At 37.0% G+C, this 18,123-nt stretch overlaps 1 protein-coding gene across 1 annotated transcript in view; it reads left to right on the top strand.

The window, feature by feature from the left end:
• Positions 1–18,123, top strand: part of LOC150104487 (transmembrane protein 120 homolog) — a 281,398-nt gene that overhangs the window by 205,674 nt on the left and 57,601 nt on the right. The window contains exon 10 of the mRNA XM_090395665.1: positions 10,535–10,599. Coding sequence (XP_090251791.1) covers positions 10,535–10,599 — 65 coding nt within the window. The remainder of the gene's footprint in view (positions 1–10,534; positions 10,600–18,123) is intronic.

The raw sequence follows: 18,123 nt of genomic DNA, 5'->3' as shown, positions 1-18,123 counted from the left end.
GCACAAGGATAACTTAGTCACCTTCAATGCTGCTAATACACAGTCCTGCCTTTTCTCTTACAAAAGGAATCTCAGCTCACTTTCCCTCATCCTCGGTAATACATACATCACCAGACAGGATGAACTCTCTCTCTCTTTGGACTGACATTTACCTCTAACCTCTCTTGGCACAAAACATAACATCAATAGCTTCCTCAGCTTCTAAACAACTAGGCATTATTTTCCATTCAAGAAGCTATTTTACACTCACCCAGCTACAGCCCTGTATAAATCCCAAATCTTCCCATCCTTAGAATACTGTACACACATTTGGGTGGTGCACCTAAAATCTCCTTAAAATTTCTTGATGCTGTCCAGAGGAGAGCAATTCGTCTCATAGATGACCCTTCTCCCACAGGCTCACTTCGATTTCTATCTTGTTGATGCAGTGTTCCAGCTCTGTATCTTTTCTACAGGTATTTCCATGGTCACTAGTGAATTGGCAAACATGATTCCTCCACTTGTTGTTAGGCCTGTTATAAACGAGCAGCTGCTGTCCAGCATTTCCTTTACAGTATAATTGCAAACTCATCAAAATAGCTTCTACTCTTACTGATTTAGTCTGTCTACCTCTGTCCTCTGGAACATCCTTCCACAAGATGTGTTTCCCAACAGTTTCAGCCTACAACTCTTTAAGAAGAATGTTAATAAATTTTTTTTCTTTCTCAACTCTCATCTATGCCACTGATGCGCTTATAGGTTCTTGTACCTCTTGTTTGTGGGATAAATATAAAAGAAAAAAGTTGGTGAATTTCTTTGGTTATAAATTGATTTCGTTTGTTCTGCCTCATAGTGTGGTAGTTTTGTCTTATCCTATTATTTAAGAAGAAAGATGGAAGATTTTCATATTTTATTTATTATTATGAAAAGAAAAGTTAACGAAATCGTAGTTGTAGTAGGTACAAATGATTTAACTGGCGATAAGTTCAGTATGAGAGAGGACATGAAAGGGTTGCTGGAAGAGTTGAAGAGTGAGAAAGTGAAAATCGTTAGTATTTTACCTTGCTATGATAAAAGTGAATTAAAAAGAAGGGCTATGATGGCAAACGATTTGATGCGTAGGCTATGTAGAAGGAATAGATGTGTGGAGTGAGTTTGAGGAAAGATTGGATTTGTATAAGAGGGATGGCCTACACCTGAATGTGTTTGGTATCAGGAGTCTGAAAAAACTAATAACCGGTAATCATGTTTGAGGCTTAATGGATTTTTTACAACACTCAAAAAGGATTAAAATAGAATTTAATACTTCCTATATTTCGTCCTTGTCACTAGGACATCTACGGGGATTACAAAAACAACTAATGTAACATGCACACAAATATCATACAATACTAAGCCCAACCACGTGGGTGACACTAAAGTCCTATCTAGGTGGAGCGTCCTCTAAGGGCAGTAGTAGGTGGCCTGGAATATAAGGTGGGACCTCTGGTGATGAGTGTTTCCCAAATCTTCAGAAGCTTAATGCAACCGTATTTATTAAGATTTGGTTGGTTTCTGAGAGCTGCTGCTGCTTCTAAGAAAAGTTTCTCTTTCTTGAATTTGCTGTGGTTGTGTCCAAAACATGGTCAGCCAAGCCTGAATGACCATAGTTGTGTTTACAGATGTAAGACTTGTGTTCCTCCAGGTGGATGGATGCTGATCTGCTTGTCTGTCCAAAGTACGCAAGCTTACAGGAACAGGGTACTTTGTAAACTCCAGGCAGAGAGAGAGAGGAGGGAGCTGATCTTTCGTAGAACGGATAAGGGTAGCAAGTTTGCGGTGGGGCTTATATGCTGTGTGTAGGTTGTACTGTTTTTATCGACAGTGCATGGGAAACATTTAAGCATTATTTAAATGATGCAATATCAGAATGTATCCCGAGAGTTTGAAGAATAAATAGAGTAGGAGTCAAATGGAAAGAATTAGCATAAGCTTTGCGTGCTAAAGACAATCCACAAGAATTCTATCGATATGCTGCAAGTAAAAGAAAGAATGAATATAAAAGAATAACCCTTCTAAATCCAGATGCCGTGAGGGTACAGATGCAGAGGAGGTTGTTCAGTTAATGAGTGCCCATTTCGTTAAAAGCTATCAACCTGGTGAACACAACATTGAGCTCACTGTTACCCCTTCACTAGTTGACATGCAGGTGTGTGAGGCCAAGGTATTAGAGCTGTTGCACAAACTGAATAAGAATTCAGCAATAGGGACCGATGGAATATCAGCACGAGTGCTAAAAGAGTGTTCAGTTGAACTGGCCATTCCTTTCACCAGGATGTTTAATATGAGGCTCAGAACAGGGAAGATTCTGCAGGAATGGAAGGAATGTATGGTAATTCCATTGCACAAGGGTAGTGCAAAGACCAATGTATCCAACTATCGACCAATTAGTATCTCAGGAGTGGTGGTGAAGATTTTGGAAAAATTGGTTAGGGCCTGCATTCAGAAATGGTTGACAGTGAATCTCTACTTTGCAATGAACAACATGGCTTTACTAAGGGAAGGTCATGTTTTAGCAACTTTCTCACATTCTATAACAATGTTACCATTGAACTAGACAAGGGGAATGGATACACCATGATACTTTTTGATTTTGCTAAGACTTTTGACAGAATACAGCATGGCAGACTGCTGCATAAATTGGAGAAAATGGGTTTGGGTTACAAAATATTAGCATGGATAAGAGGGCTGACTGACAGATATCAAAAAGTGGTATATGTGGAAGTTTGCAAGGTTTAAGGTAACAAGTGGTATTCCACAAGGATCAGTGCTTGGTCCACTGTTATTCAATCTATACATTAATGATATTGGGAAGGATTTAACAAGTGATATACAGTTATTTGCTGATGATGCAAAGATAGGTAGAGTAATCAGGAATGCTGCTGATATGCAGTCTTTGCAGAATGATATGAATAGGCTGGAATTGTGGGCATGGGAAAACGGGTGTCAGTTCAATATCAATAAATGTAAAGTCATTCACTTCGGCATGATTAGATATCCAATGCTGTATTATATTGGTGGGATTAGGCTAGAAGAAACTAATGAGGCTAGGGATCTTGGAGTGTTAATAGGTAGGAAGTTGAAATTTATTGGCCATGTGGCAAAAATTGCAAATACAACTCAAAAGATAATTGCAATGCTGAAACAAATGTTCATATCTGAAGGTAAGGATGTTATTTTGCCTCTTTACAAGGCCTTGATAAGACCTCACTTGGACTATTGTGTGCAGATCTGGTCTCATGGTTTCCATTGTGATTCTGATATATTGGAGAGAGTATAAAGGAGAGTGTTAAAAATGATATCAGGATTGTGGAATACTGATTATGAAGACAAATTGAGAATTTGTAGACTGCAGACACTAGCAAACAGGAGAAAGAGGGGGGGGGGGTGATATGATTAAGACTTACAAACTTTTAAAAGGATCATACAGGATTTCAGTTGATATGATTTTTCAATTTATGGAGGGTTGGGAAAGGACAAGAGGGCATCCTTGGAAGCTGAGAACAAAGGCCGCCAAGAAAGGTGTGAGGGCTAGATTTTTCTCTCAGAGGGTGGTGCGTGATTGGAATGGATTGCCATAGGATGTTGAGTGCAAGCAGTGTGAATGAATTCAAGAATAAGTATAATAGCTGGTCTGTGTAGTATGTGGCCTCCCTCGATGAGTCTCTGACTCCCTTGAGGTCTCTCTTAATAATAATTATTATTATTATATTTTTTTATTTAGGGACTTATATAAATGCAACAAAGTGGGTGATAAGTTCAAAAGAACAAAATAAAAGACAAAATTGTAATTAGAAATAAGAAAGTTGCTCAAATAAAATCATTCCTACATTGGAAGAATTATTTTATAAGATGGAAGGTGTAATTTGAAATTATGAAAAAATTGCTATGAAAAGAAATAATAAAGATAACGAGATTATGCATTATTAGTAAGATAAAGAAAAACATACAAAACAGATTTATAAAGCCATTTTTTATAAGAGTATATTCTTATATGGTTGTGAGACTCTTGAACTATTATAGCAGAAGACCAGAAAATAATTGAAGCAGTACAAAATAGCACATTTACGTGGTGTACATCACAGAACAAAATGGGAGTTAGATCGACTGGAGAAATGATTGTTGAACTGTATATCAGGCAGGAGAATGGAAAATAGTGAATATGGAAAGTAGTAAAGTGCAAGAAACTGGAAATAAGGAAAAGGTTATTAATGTGGAGATTCGATGATTAGAAGTATACTTAATGAGCAAATGACAAAGGCATGTTTCCCAGGTTCTAAGATCAAGAATATTAGTGAAGCTGTTAGTTTCAGAAGGGAGAAGTGAAAGAGTTGATCCTTTTGACTGAAACAAACCATTTGAAATGGGAGAAATATGCAATGAGAGGATATTAAACAGTTGTTGAAAGAAATGAAAATGAAGAGTAAGGAAGTAAAGATTCTGAATCTGTTGCCTCTGTATGATAGGCTGGAGTTTGAGAAGAAGTGCCACGATTCCTAATGAGTGAATGAGAAGATTGTGCATCAGGAATAGTGTGCAGTTTATTGATGTCTGGTAGTAAGGCTTATATATTGGCTTTTCATAACTGTATTTTTTAAGAAAATTAAAATATATTAACTAAAATAAATTTCATTAATGCTACCAGTATCTCAGCAAAGTCAAATTGCCATCATCAGGTAACAAAATATAAGATGTGCATGCAGACACTACACTAAGTAATGAAGCTGAAGTATGTTAACTCAGAGTAGGCCTAAAGTTCTAAATAGTGCTACCTAATGGGCTAAAATGGGCATCCTTGGCTGTTGGGCTAAAGTGGAATGAGAGCTTCCCAAATTTGGTGCAGTTTCATGCAACCAAATTTGTTGAGATTAAGGTAGTTTCTTAAGGTGAAAGTAGATTCAATGAAAAGTCTTTTGTATTTATATTTTCTGCAATGGAGCGGCTTTCTTCTAGTATATTCTATGGCAGGTGTCCAAAGCATGGTCAGCAAGTCCTTGAGTGACTGTAGTGGTGGTGGAAATGGATACAGTACTTATGTTTAACAACTCTAGTCTTCAAAAGTTGGCTGTCCTGACTGTTTGACCATAGAAGGATAGTTTACAACTACAAGGGACCTGGTAAACACCTGATAGTTCTAGGCACTGTGGCTAGTCTTTCATGGAGCAGATGACAGATGCTAATTTTATTTAGTCTGCAAGTGGTTGAAAGTTTTTTTTTTGTTGATTTTTCAGTAGTCTGACCTGGAGAGGGTGTGTGGCCTTGTGATTTTAATATTTTTTTAGATATGGTAGGAATTGGCTAAGAAGGTCTTGTATAGGTGGTCAAATTCAGTGGAGAGGTCCTGTTATCTACAATAATTAATTTATCTCTGTTACATAGTTTTAATAATTTCATACAGTTAGAGGCAGGGGTAGTGTGACTGTGAATATATTTACTGGTGTGTGTGTTTTCTGTAAACAGAAAACGCACACAACCCAGAATCTCAGAGATCCATTAGGCTGGAGTATAATTAAAGTGTCTAGGAAGGGGAGACTCATTTTGTTCTTCTAATGTGAAATGGATCCTGGAATGTTGATTGTTTAGATTTGTCAATAATATGTTGAGAGCATCCAAGCCATGCAGCCAAATATAAAACACATCAACAAAGCATAGCCAAACAGTGGGTCTATGTGGGGCAGAGTTTAGAGCTTTTCTCTTCAAATGTTTCCATGAAGAAATTAGGTGGGGAGGGGGAAGCTGATGGAGAGCCCATTATTTGTTTGCAAAATTTTCCTTCCCAAACAAAATAGCCAGAGTTCTTAGTGAACCTAAACAGGGCTGAAATATTAGGAGGAAATTCATCTTGACTAAGATTTAAAGCAGTGTTTCCCAAGATGGGGTGTATGCCTCACAGGGTGGCAATTTGAATATTTTGAGGGGAAATTAGAAAATTATGTTGCATTCGTCACCTCATCACTCATATAGTCAAAAAATCACCATCATCAGTGATAATTATTTATGTTGCAACCCTGACTTTCCTGAGGAAAAAAGCTGGCAACACTAGTATAGCAGTCAGCATAAATACTTGGCAGCGTAAGTGTTTTAAGGTTAGATCATAGCATCTGTCACTTCTAAAAAGTAAACAGTGCCAATTTAACTTTGTGCAGTTTTTGTTGTAGAAACAATGAGGCAAGTTTGTTTAATTTCTTTATGTATTGTCAATATTTTGTACATTTGTTGTTAGTTTTTTGGTTACCCAAAAGTTGCACTACTGTCAACTTTGCCACAATTGTATTAGGTTTGGCATGTTTGACAGTTGAAAACATAAACTTTCCATGTTTCGTTGTTTCTTTTTCTCTGTTTGTGACAGTAGACCTATAAAATTTTATTTTTTTATTATTTTAACTTTTTATTTATCATATGTGTTTGTAATAGTATAAATACATGTTATTCACCATTAATTTCCTTGTATAATCCACACATGCATACAATATACTTTATAAAGCTATTTTTTCCCTTTTCAGTTGCTAACCCCATGCATAAAATGAGCACAGAGAAAATTTAGTTTCCAAAATACTTTCACCTGTTCTAAATGAGATATTGAATTCAGTTATAAAATGTATCATCACTATCAAAGCTAATGCCAAATGTGAGCATCTCTTCAAACAATTTTGTGAGGATAAAGCTGCTGACCATGTAAGACTATTTTTTCACACTTTCCCAGTATATTGGGAAAGCACCTTTGCTAAATATTTGGCTGATTTGCATGTGGGTGAATCAAGGGCATCTATAATTGCATGTAATTGCACATTTTGAATTATTATTATTGTTCTAGCACATTCTAGAATTATTATTATTGTTGTTATTATCCCAAGACCCCATGGAGTGAAAGACTCATCTTAGGTGGTCCTTTTGTCATACACACAGTTCATCATACTGCATGTTAAACACTCAAATTCACCTCAACTGTCCAAACTGCACATTACACAGCTCTTTCCACCACAAGGGTGGCACATGTGCATTTGTCAGAACTGACATACCATGACAGAGAATGCAAATTCTTGAATCCCCACTTTGATTTGTTCTGGCTCAAAATTTCTCTACAAAATCAACCTGCCTTTTCATATGCTCCCTCTATCACTCTCCCAACTCCATCAACCACTCTGATTTTTTCAGCTATCTGTCTGTCTCTAAAGCTCGATTTTTTGCAGTTGAAATACCCCAATAGTGAGGTCATCCTTTTTGGGGACTTTATTGTTCACTATTCATTGGCTCCCTCTAATTTCACCAATCAAGCAGGCAGGGATGCTGAGGTGTTTGCCATCAGCAATTACCTATCTCAGATCATCAATCTTTGTACCAGAGTACCTAACAACCTCCTCCAATTTGCCAAACACACTTGACTCAACAAGCTCACCTTCCAGGTATACTGTGGTTGTCGGTTCTTCTCTTGGTAACTCAGACCACAACCACATATGAGTCTCTTTTTCCACAGAACAACTTTCATCCACCAGTTCACAGTCTCGTATCCTTTGGCACTACAAGGATGCCAACAGAGGACCTCCGTGACTCCTATTCCTCCTTCTCATGGTCCGACTGCTACTTTAGTTCTTCTGATCCAAACACCTGCTCAGACCGAATAACAGGAATCATTCTCAGAGGAATGAAGGCTTTCATCCCTTATTCCACTCCAAATTCTCAGCCACCATCCAAGATTTGGTTTTCAAAAAAGTTTTGTTAAAAACGTGGGCCAATGCTGTAAAATGAAATAAACTCTGCTTATCGCAATGGCTCAAGACCAAAACTCCAGCTGTCCACTCTGCCTATACTGCAGCTTGCAACAGTTGCAAAAAATCATCACCAAGTCAGACTCTGAAAGGGTCAAATGCTGCAAACTTGCCTCCTGCCCAAATGGCAGTTACTCCTTCTTATTCCTTGCCAAGGCCATTGGGTGCAACCTCTTCCCACCCAGGTTTCTACCACTCTCACATCCTGTTAGTACTGTAGTTACCTCACTTAAAGACAAAGCCAACTTACTGGCATTGCTCTTCTCTTTTAATTCCTGCACTGATGACCTGGACAAAGTTCCCTCCACACTTCATCAAGAACAGCTCTTATTTCTCCCATATTCTTCTGACAAAAAAAAGAAAACTGAAGAATCCTTAATAATGAACACAAACAAGGCATCTAGTCCTAATGATATCTCACCTATTGTGTTAAAAAAATTGTGCCCCAGAACTAACATGTATCACCTCTTCAGTCTATCATATTCAACTATTATCTACCCTACAACATGGAAACAGATCCACATCCAGCCCAGTTGCAGAGTGAGGACAGCAAACTCCTATAGTCTGCTGTCCTCACTCTGCAACTGGATTACCAACTTTCTCACTGGTCACTCACTATGTGTCATGGTGAATGGCTTACTCCCCTCAGATTTCTGCATCTAATGATGTACCCCAGAGTTCTATTCTTTTACCGACTCTCTTTTTCTTGTATATAAATGACCTGCTGTCACAGACTTCCAATCCTATCCATATCTTTGTTGATGATGCTACACTCCATTCCTCCTTTTCATTTGACAAGCCTTGTAGTACTCAAGTATTAGAATCCTCAAGATCTACATGACCAGAGACCTGAACTCAGATCTCCTAGCTATATCCTAGTGGGACAAGGACAACCTTTGGAAGAGTCTTTCCCACTCTGCCATCCCTAAAGATTAAAGTCTTCAGCTGTTCAAGCAAAATATGAACAGATTTCTCCTTTCTTCTGTTCCTGTTGCCCCCCCACCCCATGCACACAGCTGATGTGCTGTAGGTTTTGTGGCCTTTCATGTGTGAATAAGATTTTAAAAAATGTAAAAATTTTTTAAATAAAAAAAATTTAATTAAAAAAAAAGAAAAAGCGAGTAGCGCCAATCTGTTCATGTAAAAAGCATGAGCTATTGCATTTGTTTATGTGGAGAGCCTTTGGTGAATTAAACTAGTGTTTCAGTTTAACTCAAATAGAGATGACTTTATTACCCTGGCAGTATTTTAGGAAAGCTAATCTATTCAGCCATCTAAAAAGCTTCAATTTCAGCTACCTTGCATACTATGGAATCTCTTTGGATATAGTAACTATGGTGGTATGGCTTTTATGTTAGCTAATCATAATTGTATTTTTTAAGCACATTACAACGTTGATTAATATAACTAAAATAAATTTAATTAATACTTCCAATATTTTGAAAGAGTCAAATTGCCATTATCAGTGAACAAAATATAAGATGTGCATGCAGGCACTGCTCTAAGTAATGAAGCTGAAGCACATTAACTGAGAGTATGCTTAAAGTCCTAAATAATTCTCCTCCTCCCCTCCCTAGTAAGCTAAATTGGGCATATTTGGCTGCATGTAGAGCTATTATAATTGAGATCAGGAATGCCATTTGTTCATTCACTACTGTTTGTCAATGATCGTGGGATAATTGCTCAAGATCAGAATGACGTAGATTTTATGATGAGGGAACTGATTGATATTTTCATCATGGAGAGGTCTAAAAATAAATTTTAACAAGGCAAAATGTTTGGTAGTTGGTAGAAAAGGCAGAGACTTGAATCTTGTAGTTGGTAAAGTCAAGGCAGTAGGTTATTTCAGATATTTAGGATCTGTTATTCATCAGTCGGGAATATGTGAGAAAGATATAGATGGTCATGTCATCCAAGCCTATAATGCCGTTAAGTAACTGAATATTAGCAGGTGATGAAGATGATACTCCAAATGAGATTAGAGAGTGTTCTGATGTATGGGGAAAGAAAGATGGATATTAAATGCAAGGCAGAAGAGTGGTATCAGAGCCACTGAGATGGATGGCACATGACTAAGTATGTGTATATCTTGCTTTCAAAGAGTTTGGAATGAGATCATCATGAAGAGATTGAAGTTGCAGGAAAATGTGATGAGCCACTTGGAATGTTGATCTTTGCAGTAGTAAGGACAAGTTTAATGGATGCCACAGGAGAGGTAGCCCAAGAGAGTGAGAATTAGTCACTACCAGGAAGGCAGAAGAGAGGATGACCTCAACTTACTTGGAGAGGAGGAGATGTGGACACATCAGAAACCTCTGCTCTAATTGGTTCTTTTTCTTAGAAACCAGATTTCTTTTCCAAGCAAGTTTAGGCCTAAGCAAAATAGTGGATCAATATCAGGTAATAAATATTGTCTGTAACTTAAAAGTCCTGTAACATAGTAATTCCTTGGATTTCATCTAGGATTCAGGCCCAGGTATTTATCAACAGAGCACATGTCATTCTTCCAACTGCACTATGGTGATATATCTGATTATTGACACAACATACATGAATAACTGTTTTACTGCAAGTTTATTTTATTGTTTCTAATATTTATTTCAGGCATTGTGTACTGTCTTGTTTATAATGGCACGATTTTTGTAATATATATAAAAGTGGAAACAAATTAAAATTTATAAACTGCCCTCTCTGCATGTTCTTATGCGTTTTAAATTATAATAATTTTTATTTATTGTAATTTTATTTAGAGGGTTTCCATTCTTGGATGTGGAGAGGTCTGCGTTTTTTGCTTCCATTTTTGACAATTGGTTATGTAAGTAATTTCATAAAAGCAACATGTAATAAAGTAATATCTTAATAAAGTAATACAGATATACAAACAGATTTGTTTATTATTTATTAGCCAGTTTTATAGAAAATATTTCATATCAGTTTTGCACTATATAGTTGAAGTGATATGGCCTTAATTTTTGTGCAATTCTGAAATGTGATTTATTATTTAGGTAATAGTAAATAATACTTTAGTAAATATTGGCTCTGTTGTTCCATCATATCTGTGTGTCATAGCAAATTAGTTCTCCCAGCTTAGTTGTAAACAAATAGTGTTGTTTCAACTAAGATACCTATAGCATCAATTATTTTAATTAACTCAACACAAGAAGAATCATAATTCTTCTTGTGTTAATCTTGCAACATCCCCTCACCAACTGAACTGAAAAATATCATTTGCTGATATAGAAGGATTCAAGATTTTCTGTACTACTTCTACACTGCTTGGGAAGAAGTTATTGGACACCATAGTGTGAGTAACAAGCAATCATAGCGCCCATCTTAATAAGATGTAGGACCTCCTTTCACTGTGATGACCGCAGCAATTCTGTGGGGCATACTTTCTACAAGCATATAGTAGTGATCATTGGGAATTTTGGACCATTCTTCCTGTAATCATGTAATGAAATCCTGTGAGGTGGACATCTCTTGACCACAGCCAACACTCCAGTTCATCCCACAGATGTCAATACGATTGAGATTAGGGCTCTGTGGAATCCAAGTGTGGTGACATACATGTCCACAAACCATGCAGTTACAGCAGCAGCCTTTTGACATGGTGCATTATCTTGCTATAAGAGACAACGGTCAGTTCCATAGAAATTCCACAAAGTAGAAAGCATTACATTGTGCAGAATGTTCAAATATTGTTCCTTTGTGGCATCACAAACAAAGCCAATGATTGCATCCCTTTCTGGACACACTGATCACATGTCTTCCAGAAGGTTCCTTATCATTTTCGGTTTATAGAAAACCCACACATACAGGGAAATATTTACACAAACAATCACACCATCACCCCTCTCAACAATATGGTATCTTAAAAAAATCACTAACCCATAGAGTAGAGCAATCTGTTCCAATGACATTGCTCTTAGTGCTGAACTTTCTCACCTGCGTCACACCTTCCTAACCAATGGCTATAATCACCATCCTATACATTAAAGGCACATCTGAAAAGATATCTAGGGTGCTTAAAAAACACCAACTGCGCACCGTATTTAAACCTTAGGTGAAATTGGCAACTCTCATCCTTTCACCTAAGGACAGATTCACTCCTTTATGATATCCAGGAGTCTATGAAGTGCCCTGTTTATGTCATCGAGCCTACTACGGACAGACAAGGAAGAACTGTGGACATCCGCCTCAATGAACACAAAAAATATATCTGCCACTTTCGCTATGGCAAGTGTCTGGCAGACCATGCTTTGGATACCCTGGCACACAGGATCAATTGGAAAAAAACAAAAGTTGCACAGAAGCTTCTACAAGTCAGAGAGGGTGTTCCTGGAATCAACAGAAGCCTTAAAATATACTCCAAACCTTAACAAGTATGGCTGTATAAATATACCAAAAATTTGGAAGACAGTCATCCTAAGACCAAATTAATAATTTTTTTATTTTATTTTATTTTTTATTTTTTTCAAAACTTTGGACTACTTTTTTTTTTTTTTTTTTTTAAACTTACATGGCGCCTTATTAGGACTTTAGTCTTGTGTTGAACGCTGCAATTACTTGTACTAGCTCCACTGTTACACCGGATTGTGGTTGTCTTGCATTTGTAACAAACTTTGTTTGTGTGTTCTAAAGATGCTGGATATAATATCAGCGAAATATTAGCTTTTAAGTTAATAAATAGTTATTTTCTTATCAATCTGTGTTCGAATGAATACCGTTTAAATACAATTCAACATGTCTGATGAACACATTAGCCTATCCACGAGGTGCAAACAAAGTTTGCACCTGAAGTATTTTTAGGACTGGGGCAACTCGTATAAAGAAGCTAAGACTTCATAGCTAAGACTAAGGCAAGTGATGTGAAGTCTTAGATTCTTTATACAAGTTCCCCCAGTGCTGAAAATATTTCAGGCACAAACTTTGTTTGCTTACACTTGGATAAAGGATTAAGCAAAGTATATAATTTCTTAATATCTTTAATTTATAGTATAACCAAGTGAAAAAAACTTCCAACATCTTTCTCTGATTCAGAGTAATATAATAATAAGGTGTGACACCTTTCGGCAACTCGTATATGAAAATATGACTACTGCATTACTTCAACTTTAGTATCGCCTCTGGGTTTGGTTCCCACTGAAGAGACCTCAATAAAGGTCGAAACCAGTCTGGGTAGTGACCCTTCCCATAATATATAGCATTATACATGTCAGGAAGGAGATGTGCGTTGCATTATGGGATACTAGGTAGGTGATGTGAAGTCTTAGCTTCTTTATTTATGAGTTAGCCCAGTCCTGAAAATACTTGAGGTGCAAACTTTGTTTGCTTACACTTGGATAAAGGATTAAGCCAAGTATATAATTTCTTGGTATCTTTAATTTACAGGACTATAAAATTACACTGCCTCCTCTGGATTTCATAGTTGGGTTACATACTCTGGCAAGAGAAATTCACCATACCATCTACTTGATTGTGTACCATCATAATAAATCATGCAGCTTTTCAAGCATAAACATGCTTTGCAACACTGAAGACAATGCTGCATGTTAGTTTCGGTAATGTGGGGTTTGCCTATTTCGGTCCTAACGTGGAAACCCATGTTGTGAACCTTGGTTCTGAATGTTTTTGTGAAGATTCGTGTTCCAGTCGTTGCCCGAACTTTATATTCAACATATTTTCCTTCGTAGCACCCTACAGTCACAGGTAGCACTTGCAGTCGACTCTGTGTGCTTCAATTTTGATATGGTGTGATATATAACAAACTCCGTCAGTTCTCTTCTCACAGCCATTTCATCCAGACATTGCACTGACTTGGAAGCATCATATTCCTTCAGTTAATACCAGCTACAAACATGTTACATGGCACAATGCACCTTGCCCATGGGGGTGTCTGTTGACTTCTTTCCAAGTAGTGTATACCATCCTAAGTCATTTTGCTCAGTACTAGAGAACAGTTTTATCAAGCATGAAATGTCTAAGTTCAGATCCCATCTAGGACATAAAGGATCTTTAATTATAATGATTATTCAAGTGAACATAAACTTAGCTTTTTTCATATGTAGATAAATCCCCTCCTAGATATACAAGTTTTTGTTCCTGCAATGCAGTCAGGCAGGCAAGACATGCAGTTGATATGACAGATGTAACATACTCTGTGAATATGGTTAATTATTCCAACACCGACAAATAACTGGGGGTTCCCTGGCTTTGAAAGGGCAAAAATTCAGAAACTTGCTACCTGTTCCAATGGCAATCATGCCTTGTGGTTTCTTGGAAAAACTGTTTGGTTCTCTTTTGTCCATTAATGCTTCTACCTCATTCTCATCAAAGTGGTAATATTACAATATCACATCAAGATATAGCTGCCCTTCTGGCATCATTCTTCTCATCTCCTTTGATGACAAGACAAATCACTGTCTTCTTTATCTGGAACAATACATCACCTGCCACCTGTGGCATGTCATAAAGTCATGAATAGTCTAGATACAAACAGGTTTCCAATTTAATGGAATCCCACCAGTTGTGCTCAAAAGATGTTCTGTTGAACTAACACCTGTTCTTTATTATCTATACACTATATTATACATAGGTGGCATCTTCTCTACAGCATGACAAAGCCCACACACAGCCATTGACTAATGACTTCACTTCAGTATTGTCTAAAATAATGGAGAAAGTCACCAACGGTCAAATTTTCTGATATCTGGAGAGCTCTCAACTTGTCAGTGGCTACTGATGTGGATCATGTTAATCAAGATCCATAGGATCTAAATAAATTTAGTTTAATCCTTTATCCAAGTGTGAGCAAACAAAGTTTGCCCTTGAAAGTATCTTCAGGACTGGGGTAAGGTGGTATTTAAATATTTAAATATCTTTACATAATTTTGTTTATGGAAAATATTACCATTAGTTTAATTGAAAATGAAATAACATTTGTTAAAACAATACTTTACTGTAAGAAGAACATAGCAGCAGCACTTGTAGTTTCATTATTAATGGTTGACTAGCAATGCCATTAAGCCTAACCATGCCTCCTACCTATGTTATTGGTGGAAACAGCTTATCATTTAGCAGTATGAAAAATACTGCTAAATATACCTTCCTATGTTGCTGGAATTAAAATACCTGTAGATGTTTTTTTAATATACTGAGTGAAATAATCATAAAGTGGAAAAGAAGCTTCACTGCACTGCAAATAAATGTATCCAGTCTACCATTACTGAAAATTTTCTCTTCACTGTTACGTTTACACAAAGATCCTCCCATTCCTCCCGTTGTGATCTAGTTTACCTGTCTTCTACACAATAAATAACTTCACAAGACTCCTAATATCAAAAGTGTTTAAGTGCAAGCTGTTCCACTTATATAAATTCATTCTTCCCTCAAACATACTCCAAGCATCAAAGAACTTGTAAGTATTCCTGCTCATCAAATCATTTGCCATCATAGTCCTTATTCGGTACTTTCATATGCTGGTTAAAAACTAGCACTTTTCACTTTTTTGCTCTTTAATCCCACTTCTTCCAGCAATTCTTTCATATCCTATCTCATACAACATTTATCACTACAGAAATCATTTGTGCCTAAGAGAACTACAATCTGACATTTCTTTTCTACAATTTTGTTCATTAAATTTTTGATTGCAGCAGCAAGAAAACTTAAAGTACTAACAGCAATGGCATGTTTTATAATAGAATTGCCATCTCTGATTTTCTGAACAAGATGCTCGTGGAAACAGAAGAGAGTGATAAGGGAATTGACTATTTATGAGACAGCAGATGAAGAATGTGTTGGGTGGGGAGGCATCAATTAACTAAACTACTCTCTTCTTCAGAAGAGAGTGGTTTTAGGTGTACCATCCCAAATGTGAGAAGTATTCCAAGATTGGGCATATCTGGGATTTGCACACGGTCTGTATAGATGAAAGTAACATCTTAAACAAAACAGATGCAAAGTTTTTTAGAAATTGAAGATGCAATAGAAGTGATATGATTTGCCAAGAAAGGCTAGAAATAGCAGTCAGTCTGAGAAGAAAGATCTGTTAAGTTCAGCACTGTCTAAAGAAAGGAAAGAAGAATTAAGGTCTTTTTTCTTTGCAAGAAATAAAAAATTGTTGAATGCATAGGATTAGTGGAGAGTGTGCTATCAGCAAAACCATAAATAAGGGTTTAAGATCAGGGAGAATAGGTTATTGATATATATATATATATATATATATATATATATATATATATATATATATATATATCATCATCATCATCATCATCAAACATGTACCCTCAAGGGATGTACAGGATATTATGATAGTACTACATGAAAAACTTACATCATTACTAACTTTCTATCAACTATAAACCACAATATAAAATGATGGTATAACATGACAATATATATATATATGAGGAAGAAGGTATGTGAAATAACAGCGTCCTAAGGAACATCTGCCACCACCACATGCAGCAAACAGCCTGAGGAAAAAAAATGGCAATCCAATTACAAACGGAAGCCCCTCAATGAAAAACCTTATCTTATGCCTTAGAAATGTTAAATATAACAACAGCACAGGTTTCTCCAAGCCTTCCCATGGCACACATTAAGAGGTGGTTGATGTAGGCAAGGAGATCCTATGGATGAAAGTTTATTTTTCACTTGGTTAGAGTATAATAAATTTAGTTTAATCCTTTATCCAAGTGTGAGCAAACAAAGTTTGCGCCTGAAAGTATCTTCAGGACTGGGGTAAGGTGGTACAACACCAGGGAAACTCCTTGCAAAGGTGGAGCAAGCTACCAACACTCCTATTTCAGTATCTCCCATAATGCAAAACACATCTCCTTGTGGATATGTCTAATGTTATGCATTAAGGGAAGGGCCACTACCCAGACTAGTTTCGACCTTTATTGGATAAAGGATTAAACTAAATTTATTATACTCTAACCAAGTGAAAAATAAACTTTCGACATCTTTCTCTAAATCCAGAGTAATTTATTAAAAAAAGAGTGGCACACCATTTGGCAACTCCTATAGGTAGAGATGACATGCTAATGCTTCTGCCTGGTATCTCCACTTGTCTCCACTTGGGCCTGGCTCCCACTGAAGAGACCTCAATAAAGGTCGAAACTAGTCTGGGTAGTGGCCCTTCCCTTAATGCATAACATTAGACATATCTGCAAGGAGATGTGTTTTGCATCATGGGAGATACTGAGATAGGAGTGTTGGTAGCTTGCTCCACCTTTGCATGGAGTGCCCTGGTGTTGTACCACCTTACCCCAGTCCTGAAGATACTTTCAGGCGCAAACTTTGTTTGCTCACACTTGGATAAAGGATTAAACTAAATTTATTATACTCTAACCAAGTGAAAAATAAATTTTCAACATCTTTCTCTAAATCCAGAGTAATTTATTAAAAAAGGGTGGCACACCATTTGGCAACTCCTATAGGTAGAGATGACCTGCTGATGCTTCTGCCTTGTATCTCCACTTTGGCCTGGCTCCGACTGAAGAGACCTCAATAAAGGTCAAAACTAGTCTGTGTTGTGGCCCTTCCCTTAATGCATAACATTAGACATATCCGCAAGGAGATGTGTTTTGCATCATGGGAGATACTGAGATAGGAGTTTTGGTAGCTTGCTCCACCTTTGCATGGAGTGCCCTGGTGTTGTACCACCTTACCCCAATTCTGAAGATACTTTCAGATGCAAACTCTGTTTGCTCACATTTGGAGAAAGGATTAAACTAAATTTATTATACTCCAACCAAGTGAAAAATAAACTTTCTACCCCTAAGGACATTATTCCACTCACTCACTGCTCCCTGTGAGAAAAACCTAGCTCTTACTCCTTTCTTGACTGTGAACAACCTTAACTTCTATGGATGCCCTCATGTTCTCTCCCCCACCTTCCATATGATGAAAAATTTTATCAGTTGAAATGCTATAACACCCATTCAAAAGTTTATAGACCTCTATCATATCACCTCTCTCTCTTTCTCCTGTTAACCACAGTCTGCAATCCACATACTTGCAATCTATCCTCATAATCTAAATCCCATAATCCAGATATAATCTTTGTAACTCTTCTTCTTAACTATAATCTTTGTAACCCTTTCCACAGCTTCTTTATCCCCTTGGAACCCGGGAGACCAAATCTGCGCACGATAATCCAGGTGTGGTCTTATCAAAGTCTTATAAAGAGGCAAAATAACTTCTTTATCCTTACATGTCAAGGTTCGCTTCAACATCGCAATTATCCTCTGAGTTGTATTTGCAACTTTAGCTATGTGACCTTTGAACTTTAAATTCTTATGCAATAAATACATCAGGATCCCTTGCCTCTTCA

The sequence above is a fragment of the Typopeltis vanoorti genome, chromosome 7, assembly GCF_054136105.1.
Source record: "Typopeltis vanoorti isolate ZY-2024b chromosome 7, IOZ_Tvanoo_1.0, whole genome shotgun sequence".
Lineage (NCBI taxonomy): Eukaryota > Metazoa > Arthropoda > Arachnida > Uropygi > Thelyphonidae > Typopeltis > Typopeltis vanoorti.
This window is presented reverse-complemented; position numbering and strand designations above follow the sequence as displayed.